Below are 12,021 nucleotides of genomic sequence, written 5' to 3'. Positions count from 1 at the left end.
AATACACAGTTATTCTTAAGTGTTGAAATTTAACTGAAATGTGATCCCTGTTAAACATAAGAGTGGGGATAAGAGAGGGAAGAGATGTACAATTTGGGACATGCTCAAGCTGACTTGCCCCAGATGGTAGAGTTAGAGACATACCAGGGGATTCCAATTCAATCCCATCAAGGTGGCATGTACCAATGCCATCTCACTATTCCAAGTGATCAATTTCAGTTCACAATTGATCATAATGAAAGGACTAAGAGTCAAAGGGAGCACATAAACAAGTCTAGTACCTGCTAACACTAACCAACAGAATAAATAAAGGGGAGAGTGATCCAACATGGGAAGCAGGATACACAGCAGACTCATAGAATGGCAGATGTCCTAAATAGCACTCTGGCCTCAGAATCAGCCCTAAAGGCACTCGGATCTGGCTGAAAAGCCCATGAGAGTATTTCAGGCATGGAAAGCCAAGACACTCTGGCAAAAAGATCTCTGTGAGTGAGATCCCAGTGGAAAGAACAGGTCTTCAATGAAGGAGGTACCTTTCTCTGAAGGGAGGAGAGAACTTCCACTTTGACATGGCCTTGTCTAAATATGATCAGAGTCAGTGAATTCAGGGGGGCTTCCATAGCCTTGGCAGCTCATGACAAGAGCCTAGGGTGATTACTGATGCCATAAACAAGAGTGTCAATTTGTAAAGTCAACAACAGGAGTCACTGTGCACTTACTCCTCATGTAGGATCTCTGTCCTTAATGTGCTGTACATTGAGATTTAATGCTATAACGAGTACTCAAACAATATATTTCACTTTGTGTTTCTATGGGGGTGCAAACTGTTGAAATCTTTACTTAATGCATACTAAACTGATCTTCTGTAAAAAAAAAAAAAAAAAGAAAGAAATTATCAATTCCCAACTTGACTCTCACTGGGATTAAACATGACAATAGGTCTGATCTGATTTCATCATCATTTAAAAAAATCATCTATTATTTTTCACTTTATGTTTCTGTGTAGGAGCAAACTGTTGAAATGTTTACTTAATGTATACTAAGCTGATCTTCTGTATATTAAGATAATTGAAAATGAATCTTGATGTGAATGGAAGGGGAGAGGGAGTGGGAAAGGGGAGGGTTGTGGGTGGGAGGGACGGTATGGGGGGGAAGCCATTGTAATCCATAAGTCGTACTTTGGAAATTTATATTCATTAAATAAAAGTTAAAAAAAAAAGAAAGAAAATTGCAGACCAATATCCCGGATGAACTTAGACAAAAAAATCCTCAATAAAATTCTGGCTAATAGAATGCAACAACATATCAGAAAGATGACCCACTCAGACCAAGTGGGATTTATCCCAGGTATGCAGGGTTGGTTCAGTGCTCACAACTCAATCAATGTGATACATCACATTAACATCTCCAGATGAAAAACATTTGATTACCTCAATAGATGCAGAAAAAGCATTCGATAAAATTCAACACCCTTTCATGATGAAAACACTAAGAAAATTCGGTATAGAAGGAACATTCCTCAATACAATCAAGCAATTTATGAAAAACCCACGGCCAGCATCCTATTGAATGGGGGAAAAGTTGGAAGCATTTCCACTGAGATCTGGTACCAGACAGGGATGCCCACTCTCACCACTTCTATTCAATATAGTTCTGGAGGTTCTAGCCAGAGCCATCAGGCAAGAAAAAGAAATTAAAGGGATACAAATTGGGAAGGAAGAACTCAAACTATCCCTCCTTGCAGATGATATGGTTCTTTATTTAGGGGATCCAAAGAACTCTACTAAGAGACTATTGGAACTCAAAGAAGAGTTTGGCAAAGTAGCAGGATATAAAATCAATGCACAAATATCAACAGCCTTTGTATATACAGGCAATGCAATGGATGAGGAAGAAATGCAAAGATAAATCCCATTCACAATAGCTACAAAAACAATCAAATACCTTGGAATAAAATTAACCAAAGACGTTAAAGATCTCTACGATGAGAATTACAAAACCTTAAAGAAAGAAATAGAAGAGGATACCAAGAAATGGAAAAATCTTCCATGCTCATGGATTGGAAGAATCAACATCATCAAAATGTCCATTTCCCAAAAGGAATTGATAGATTCAATGCTATCCCAATCAAGATACCGAAGACATTCTTCGCAGATCTAGAAAAAATGATGCTGAAATTCATATGGAGGCACAAGAGACCTCGCATAGCTAAAGCAATCTTGGACAACAAAAACAAAGCCAGAGGCATCACAATACCAGATTTCAGGACATACTACAGGGCAGTTGTAATCAAAACAGCATGGTACTGGTACAGAAACAGATGGATAGACCAATGGAACAGAATTGAAACACCAGAAATCAACCCAAACATCTGCAGCTAACTGATAATTGATCAAGGATCTAAAACCAATTCCTGTAGTAAGGACAGTCTATTCAACAAATGGTGCTGGGAAAACTGGATTTCCACGTGCAGAAGCATGAAGCAAGACCCCTACCTTGCACCTTGCACAAAGATCCACTCAACATGGATTAAAGATCGGAATCTACAACCCGACACCATCAAGTTATTAGAGAACATTGGAGAAACCCTTCAAGATATTGGCACAGGCAAAGAGTTTCTGGAAAAGACCCGGGAGGCACAGGCAGTCAAAGCCAAAATCAACTATTGGGATTGCATCAAATTGAGAAGTTTCTGTACTGCAAAAGAAACAGTCAGGAAAGTGAAGAGGCTACCGACCGCCAGAATGGGAAAAAATATTTGCAAACTATGCAACCGATAAAGGATTAATAACCAGAATGTACAAAGAGATCAAGAAACTCCACAACAACAAAACAAACAACCCACTTAAGAGATGGGCCAAGGACCTCAATAGACATTTTTCAAAAGAGGAAATTCAAATGGCCAACAGACACATGAAAAAATGTTCAGGATCACTAGCAGTTAGGGAAATGCAAATCAAAACCACAATGAGGTTTCACCTCACCCCAGTTAGAATGGCTCACATGCAGAAACCTACCAACAACAGATGCTGGAGAGGATGTGGGGAAAAAGGGACACTAACCCACTGTTGGTGGGAATGCAAACTGGTCAAGCACTGGAGATTCCTCCTAAACCCGAATATAACCCTACCATACAACCCAGCCATCCCACTCCTTGGAATCTACCCAAAGGAAATTAAATTGGCAAATAAAACAGCTGTCTGCACCTTAATGTTTATTGCAGCTCAATTCACAATAGCTAAGACCTGGAACCAACCTAAATGCCCATCAACAGTAGACTGGGTAAAGAAATTATGGGACATGTACTCTATAGAATACTATACAACAGCAACAAACTATGAAATCCAGTAGTCATTTGCAACAAAATGGAGGAATCTGGAAAACATCATGCTGATTGAAATAAGCCAGTCCCAAAGAGACAAATATATATTCTCCTTGATCAGTGACAACTAACCAAGCAACAAAAAGGAAACCTGATGAAGTGAAATGGACACTATGAGAAACAGTGATTTGATCAGCCTTTGTCCAGACTGTCGATGAACAACTTAATATTATACCTTTTAATATTTTTTTGTTCTTCTTAATACCATTGGTTGAACTCTGTAATTAACACACAATTATTCTTAAGTGTTTAAATTTAACTGAAAAGCGATCCCCATTAAATATAAGAGTGGGAATAAGAGAGGGAGGAGATGTACATTTCAGCACATGCTCAATCGGACTTGCCCCAAACGCTAGAGTTAGAAATGTGCCAGGGGATTCTAATTCAATCCCATCAAGGTGGCATGCACTAATGCCATCTCACTAGTCAAAGTGATCAATTTCAGTTCACAATTGATCATAATGAAAGGATTAAGAGTCAAAGAGATTACATAAACATGACTAATGTCTGCTAATACTAACTAAAATAATTAAAAAGGAGAGAACGGTCCAAAATAGGAAGCGGAATACACAGCAGACTCACAGATTGGCAAATACCCTAAACAGCACTCTGGCCTCAGAATGAGCCCTTAAGGCATTCGCATCTGGCTGAAGAGCCCATGAAAGTATTTTAGGCATGGAAAGCCAAGACACTCTTGCAAAAAGAAAAAAAAAAAAAAAGAGGACCTAAATGAAAGACCTCTGTGAGTGAGATCCCAGTGGAAAGAACAGGTCATCAAAGAAGGAGGTACCTTTCTCTGAAGGGAGGAGAGAACTTCCACTTTGACTATGACCTTGTCTAAATAAGATCGAAGTCGGTGAACTCAAAAGGCTTCCATAGCCTTGGCAACTCATGACAAGAGCCTAGGGAGATTACTGACTCCATAAACAAGAGTGTCGATTTGTTAAGTCAACAACAGGAGTCACTGTGCACTTACTCCCCATGTAGGATCTCTGTCCTTAATGTGTTGTACAATGTAAATTAAAGCTATAGCTAGTACTGAAAGAGTACTTTTACACTTTATGTTTCTATGTGGGTGCAAACTGTTGAAATCTTTACTTAATATATACTAAATTGATCTTCTGTAAATAAAGAGAATTGAAAATGAATCTTGATGTGAATGGGATGGGAGAGGGAGTGGGAGATGGGAGGATTGTGGGCTGGAGGGAAGTTATGGGGTGGGGGGGAAGCCACTGTAATCCATAAGCTGTACTTTGGAAATTTATATTTATTAAATAAAAGTTAAAAAAAAAAGAAAAAAGAAAAAAGAAGTTAAAAAAAAAAACACTTTGGTGAGATTAGTATACTTGCCAAAGACCACATTTGCAATCAGATCTTTTCAATGACAAAATCAAGTAGTGATTGTTTCATATTCCACACAGATTCTGTTATGAGAACTAAGCAACTTTATCATTTTTTCTGAATACATGAGCCATCAAGATGCAACGTTGTAGTGGTGTCATTTTGCCTTGAGTAGGGGCCAGTGCTCATGATTATCTCACATTTGTGTGTCTATGTTTTCACTAGAGCCCTAGATGAAAATCAGCTCACACAAAGTATAATTTGGGTTGAGTAAAGCAGATCTGAATTTTGAAGATATATACACAAACTCAGTGTGACCAAGAGCTTTCTGAGATGTGGTACACTGATTTCAGTAAGAGAAAGACGAATGCAATTGCTCACAAGTGGCCATAAAATCCACTGCAATTTACCGAAGAATAAATTGATGACTGTTTATTATGATCTTAAACTTCTGCAGAAGAGTAATATGACTTTCCCGTCATTGCTGCTAACTGAGGACAGATGACAGTCAAGGTCAGAATATCAAGTGTGAAAATCTATAGAAGAGTGCCAAGAAATCTTGCTATACATAACTTTTCCCAGACTTGCAGGCCAAAACTGGCAGAGCTAGTCTAGAGGGCTGAATAGAGCAGATGCTGATGACAGATACATATGAGAAACTGATCCCAGCAACATGATTTTTGATTTAGCCATCTGCATAAGCACCAGGAATACTTGGGTTGATCCTACTCGCAAATATCATGTTTGCGAACAGGACAGTATTTCGGATCCTATTTAATAGTGAAAAGAAGCAGACTTTTTAAAGTCACCAAAATTCTGAAAAATGTACAGAATAGTGAGGTTAGAATTTTTAGAAACAACCAAGAATCTAAGGGAAAGGTCTTTCTACTTAAGAAACCACATAAGATTCCAGTTCCAACAGATAAGATCTTCGACAATACCCTGGTGAGACCTAAAGACTCCCTGACTACTCTAAAATTGTTACCTTTACCACTCTCTAAAACATCTGCATGTCCTTATTTATGTTCTTTATTTTAAATTTTATTTAGTAAATATAAATTTGCAAAGTACAGTTTATGGATTACAAAGGCTTCCCCCACCCCCATAACTTCCTTCCCACCCACAACCCTCCCATCTCCCCACTCCCTCTCCCATTCCATTCACATTCACATATTTTCAATTCTAGGTGTGGCCAAGGAACTATGTTCTAGTCAGGGACACATGTAACGAAGCACTGTAAGAAACTTCTGGCAATTCTCCTTAAAAGGGAGAGGTCAGGTCATTCTTTGCTTCTTCCATTCTACTAGCACATATTATAGCTGGGACTATAGTATACTATAAAAGTCATTTTGGTTCATGAAGATAAAGACTACATCTTAGGATAGAGGATCACAAGAGCTGGTTTATGCCCACATAACGTGGATTCTATGCCACATCTCCTATATTGTTCAATACGGGAGAGAAATATTTTAAAAATATAATTTAGTCATTATTGATTTGGAGTTTTCATATATACAACTAAACTTTGGGGAAAATGGTACAAGAACATTACTAACATTTCAAGCCCACAGATCTAATAAATGATAAATCCAGGATTCAAACTTGCTCTAAATTAGATACAATATAGTGACAAAGTCCAGGCACTCTAGAAAATAATACAGTAAAAAAACACATATTTTAGTCTTGATTCTCCAGGAAACAGACTCTCATTTGGAAGTTTGATATTTGAAAAGAATAAAATAAATTTCTTGTGGAATGCTCTTAGGAACTGATCATCCACCAGAACTGGGACAGGGAAATGTTGAACTGAACCTCAGTTGATCTCATGTGGAGCTTATTGGATAAAGAATTATGGTATATTATGGAGTACTATTCAGCTATTTAAAAAAATGAAATACTGACTTTTGGAACAAAATGGATGTAACTTGAAACCAATATACTTAGTGAAATAAGCCAGTCCCAAAAAAACAGATATCATATGTTTTCCTTGATCTGAGGTAATTACTAGAGTACATGAAATGCAATGTATTGGAGTGAAATAGACATTTTGAGATTCGATTTTTTTTTATGTCTTCCATTGAGGAACAGTGTTTAGTTTTTGTGTTTTCTCTTCATCCTATTTGTTGAACTCTTTTCCTTAGTGTAGTGTTAACTTTATGATCATTAATAAACTGTAAATAGATCTTTGCAAAAAGTAATGAGAGGGAGGAGGAGGAAAGGTTGGAGTGTGGGTGCAAGGGAGGGTAGTGGGGGAAGTGACGCTACGCTCTTAAATCTGTATATAAGAAATACACGAAACTTGTATTGGAGCCGGCTGGGCTTGCGAGCCCCGCTGAGGAGCCAGAGGTTGGGCAGTAGTTACCTCCGCGTCGGCGCCAGGCCGTTCTGGCCCCCTCAGCGGCATGGCGTGCGGAGCGACGCTGACGCGGCCCACGGAGTTCGAGGTGGCGCTGCTGAGCCCCAGTTCCCCGAAGCGGCGGCGCTGCGCCCCTCTGCCGGCCCCACTCCGGGCCTCAGGCCCCCGGACGCTGAGCCGCCGCCGTTTCACACGCAGACCCCACCGCCGACTCTGCAGCAGCCCGCCCCGCCCGGCAGCGAGCGGCGCCTTCCAACACCGGAGCAAATTTTTCAGAACATAAAACAAGAATATAGTCGTTACCAGAGGTGGAGACATTTAGAAGTTGTTCTTAATCAGAGTGAAGTTTGTACTTCAGAGAGTCAGCCTCACTCCTCAGCACTCACAGCACCTAGTTCTCCAGGTTCTTCCTGGATGAAGAAGGACCAGCCCACCTTTACCCTCCGACAAGTTGGAATAATATGTGAGCGTCTTTTAAAAGACTATGAAGACAAAATTCGGCAGGAATATGAGCAAATCCTCAATACCAAACTAGCAGAACAATATGAATCTTTTGTGAAATTCACACATGATCAGATTATGCGACGATACGGGACAAGGTCAACAAGCTATGTGTCCTGAAGCTTTTTTGCGTATCTGGGTACCAGGTTTGACCTCAAAAGATGGCTGCTGTGCACTTTTTGCAACTGGTTTGATAGCACATTTCAGCTCCAACTTTGCATCCTGAGAACACTTAAATGTTTTCTGCAGGTCCATTTTATACAACTTGAAAGACCTAAAACTTTCTGGTTGCCACAGCATATCTTTCTTTTCTGCTCATCCAATAAACAGCTGTGCCCTACTGTGATAGATTTTCCAAACAAAATACCTGGAGCAGCAGTTTAGCAAAATATGCCTTCAGTGGCACTCAACAAATGGAGTTTCCCCAAGCACAGCTCTGTAAGAAGTGTGTGCGAGAGTGTGTGTGTATGTGTGTGTATTTTAAGTTATTATTTGTATTGTGCAAACTTTTTTAACCTTGGGGATTCTGGCTGTGAATTCATGCACGACAATTATGGTTAAAAACATTGGCTTGGTCTACAGATCATCATTAATGTTTTGTGACCATATAAGTTCTAACAGTGGATTGTTTATGTGTAGGTATTATTGTTAAACACCGGGACTGTTTCCAGGCACAGAGTATGAATCATAATTTAGGATGGACATTAGATGTGATGATGATGGTAGAATGGAGAATCTGCAGTCCTAGATCTGCAAATGCGTGGTGAGAAATTAGAACAAACTGGAGATGGCGTTTGACACATGGATTCTGCCTAGCTCTGTTAGAAAAATACTTTGACTCCAAGACTTAAAATACCCAATGGAGTCTGCGCTCACCTCATTCACACACAGAGCTCCCTGGACCCGCCCCTCTAAAGGGAAAAGACCTCCCTGGAGCGGGAGCATAACATGGGTGAGCACAGGGCAGGGCCAGCACCGGGCCCCAGCAGAACTGCTACTGGGGAGGAGCCACTTCACCTTTGTATCAGTTCTTAAAGGTAGAATTCGGCTCCTTGGATCAGGTTCCCCAGATTCTTAGGAGGTGTCCATGTTCAACTGCTTGAGCTTTGTTTGGCAACCCCCTGCCCGACGTTGCTCACAGGCTGTTCACCTTGTTTCCAAGGCTGAGGAACAGAGAGTAGCCTCTGTTTTGAGGAGGTGGAAGTTAAGTATACATTTATTTTTTACTGTGACTTGTTCAGGACCACATTTTACAAAATGCCTTGTTTTCATTATTATTGTTTCTGGAAAAGAAAGTTTTATTAAAATTGTTTTAGTTTGAATATAGAATAGCTTTTTTTAATTAGGGTTTATTTTGAAATTTTTTAGTTTAATTCAGATGTATGCCAGTACCTTCCAAAGTAGGTCATATTCAGAGACAGTTGTTCTGATCAGATGGCTTAGATAAATTTCTGGAATAGTCACACTCAAAGATTACTTATTAATGAATGTCTTTGACTTAAATCTAACCAAAAACTGCAACCTTATTCTTTGTACATTTTCATTATATAGTGTTAACAAGCTTAGTTGCAAACAAATAAAATACTTAAGCTATTTGTAAAAAAAAAAAAAAAGAAATACATGAAACTTGTGTAACTTAAATAATTTTTTTTTAAAAAATGGAGACTTCAAGGATGCCCCACTAAGACAAAATCAGGACTCATGACATCCCAAAACTTCTGCAAGAAAATAGTTTGCTGTTAATGAAATGTGAAAAAAAGAAAGCAATTTTTTTTGACCGAGTTAGACAGTGAGAGACAGACAGAGAGAAAGGTCTTCCTTCCGTTGGTTTACCCCACAAATGGCTGCTATGGCCGAAGCTATGCTGCTCCGAAGCCAGGAGCCAAGTGCTTCTTCTTGGTCTCCCATGTGGGTGCAGGGGCCCAAGCACTTTGGCCATTCTCCACTGCACTCCCGGGCCACAGCAGAGAGCTGGACTGGAAGAAGGGCATCTGGGAGTAGAACCCGGCACCCATATGGGATGCCGGCGCCACAGGCGGAGGATTAACCAAGTGAGCCATGGCACTGGCCCCAAAAGCAATTGTTTATTGATAAATATGAGGGAACCTCAAAAAGTTTATGGAAACTATATATTGTGAAAAAAATTATGTATGATTTTCAAATTTTTATATCAAAACAACTTACTTATCTTTTAATTTCATTTTACAATGAACTTTTTGAAGCCCCCTTGTATGTTACCTTTTTGTTATTTATGTAACAGGGAAAAAATTAAAATAGAACAAAACAAAAACAAACAAACAAAAAGGACAGCTTAGCTCAATTCAGTGGCACTTGTTTCTATGTAGTAGTTATAAGTGCAGGCTCTGGAATGATATCCTGGCTCTGACATTTATAGCCTATATTACTTGTCCAAATTACTGGATAGCTTTCTACCTAATTTTTCATCTAGAAAAATCATTAAATGGATATTCTTCACAGGAAATTTAAAGATTAAGTTAGCTCATATATCTGGTTTTTAGTATACTGCCTAGCATAAATAAGCTATCAATAAGTTTCTATCATCATCATCCTTATTGATGTTTGTGATTCACACAAACTTGTGTCATGTTGACATATCTGCATAGTTTTGCATACTGTGGTATGTGCAGTTCTTATCATTGAGTTATTTAATATTAATGTCAGTCAACTGCATTTTCATTCTTGATAATTCAGATTACTTTTATTTAAATACCCAAGTGAAACTCCTTCTTTTTTAACCCTGAAAATCCCTCAGTAGTTGTACTGCTTTAACAGAATTTTCCCATCTGTGGCCTCCTCCTTATCCTTCCACATCCCTTTCCCACAATTTTCAGAGTTAATGAAACAGATTCGGCAGTCATTGAAATCCCTGGACACTGAAAGAGCTTTGTCCTAATATATAGTGATTGCTCAGACACACAAGTAAAATGGCAGCACTTAAGCCAATCCGACTTGCTTCCCTCCAAACACAACTCACTGCTGCTAGGTCTGTTGTCAGCATAATGAGGGTGGATTGGGTAAGAGGGAAAAAAGGTGTCTTAACCTATTTTTCTTGCAATAATGAAATACCAAAACACAGTAGATTAAAAAAAATAAGATTCTAGTATTCCACAGGGCAGGGGCAACTACAGTTAACAAAAATGTACTACATACTATATAAAGAACTGAAAGAACAGGCATTCAGTGTACTAGTTAAAATGCCATATCCCATATCAGAGTACATGGGTTCAATTCCTGGCTCCAGTTCCTGATTCTAGCTCCCTAGTAATGCAGTGAAGACATAGGTAATTGGGTACCTGACACTCCCATGGGAGACTTCAATTGAGTTCCTGGTTCCTCCTGGCTTTGACATTTGAGTAGTAAACCAATAGATGGGAGTGCTCTCTTTCTTGTTCTTACCAGCCACTCTCTCCCTGATTCTGCCCCTCAAATATTTTTTAAAATGTTACCTGTCTTTTGCAACAAAATGGATGCAACTAGAAACCATTATATTTAGTGAAATAAGCCAGTCCCAAAAAGATAAATACCATATGTTTTCCTTGATCTGTTGGAAATAATAGAGTACCAAAAATATAATGTATAAGAGTAAAATTGATTCAATGATTTCTTACAGCCCTTGTCTTAATTGTTGAGGAATGGTGTTTATTTTTTTCTTCTTCTTACTATTTGTTGTACTCTTTACTTAGTGTAGGCTTAATCTTATGAGTATAAAGTAAACCAAAAGTAGACCTCTGTAAAAATTGAAGAGAGGGTATAGGAGAAGAAGGAGGAAGAAGGGTGGGAGCATGGGTGGGAAGGAGAGTAGGGTGGTATAAGAAAAAAGAGTGCAGATTGGTGCCTCCTCACATGGGCACCAAATATAAGGAAAAGAATGCAGGAAAGAGAAAGGAGACAGAATACAAACTCACAGCCAGACCGAAATTATTCAGAGAAAATAAACTCACAGAGGTCGACCAACTGCCAGCACGTACTCAGACTGAACACATGGCAGAGGGCCCAGACCCCAGCAGGCTGGGCCTTTTTATATCTTATGTGGGCTAGGGGTGGGGGCAGGGGACAGGAGGCCAAGGTGAGCTTCTCCATGCTGGTTCTTCAAGTTTGGCCCACTGGTTTCCAAACCTGGGGAAGAATGCAGGGGGTGGAGTGGGGAACAATATAGGGGGCGAGACAGAACTGGTCTCTTGAAAGAAGGCAGGGGTAACAAGAACCTAAAATGGCTGAGGTTTATGTCCTGTTCCATCAGGTGGGAAATATCACTATGTTCCTAAATCTGTATATATGAAATTTGTATACCTTAAATAAAATGTTACTCTAAAAAATAAAGTATGTGCTTGATAGTTAAAACATACACACAAGAACTGGAAGAGAGAAACTGACAGTCTCCAAACATAAAGAAGAAGAAATAGAAAAAACAGTTTCCGAT

At 39.2% G+C, this 12,021-nt stretch overlaps 1 protein-coding gene across 1 annotated transcript; it reads left to right on the top strand.

Moving 5' to 3' along the window:
* The first annotated feature begins 7,110 nt into the window (after positions 1-7,110).
* On the top strand, positions 7,111-9,197 carry LOC100356339 (akirin-1). Its single transcript, XM_051820173.3, is given in 2 exon segments — positions 7,111-7,219; positions 7,222-9,197. Coding segments are annotated over 2 exon segments (573 nt in total). The 5' UTR covers positions 7,111-7,125; the 3' UTR covers positions 7,701-9,197.
* Positions 9,198-12,021: the final 2,824 nt, after the last annotated feature.

The sequence above is a fragment of the Oryctolagus cuniculus genome, chromosome 1 (genome assembly GCF_051225735.1).
Source record: "Oryctolagus cuniculus isolate XC-2025 breed Fujian yellow rabbit chromosome 1, ASM5122573v1, whole genome shotgun sequence".
Taxonomy (NCBI): Eukaryota; Metazoa; Chordata; class Mammalia; order Lagomorpha; family Leporidae; genus Oryctolagus; species Oryctolagus cuniculus.
This window is presented reverse-complemented; position numbering and strand designations above follow the sequence as displayed.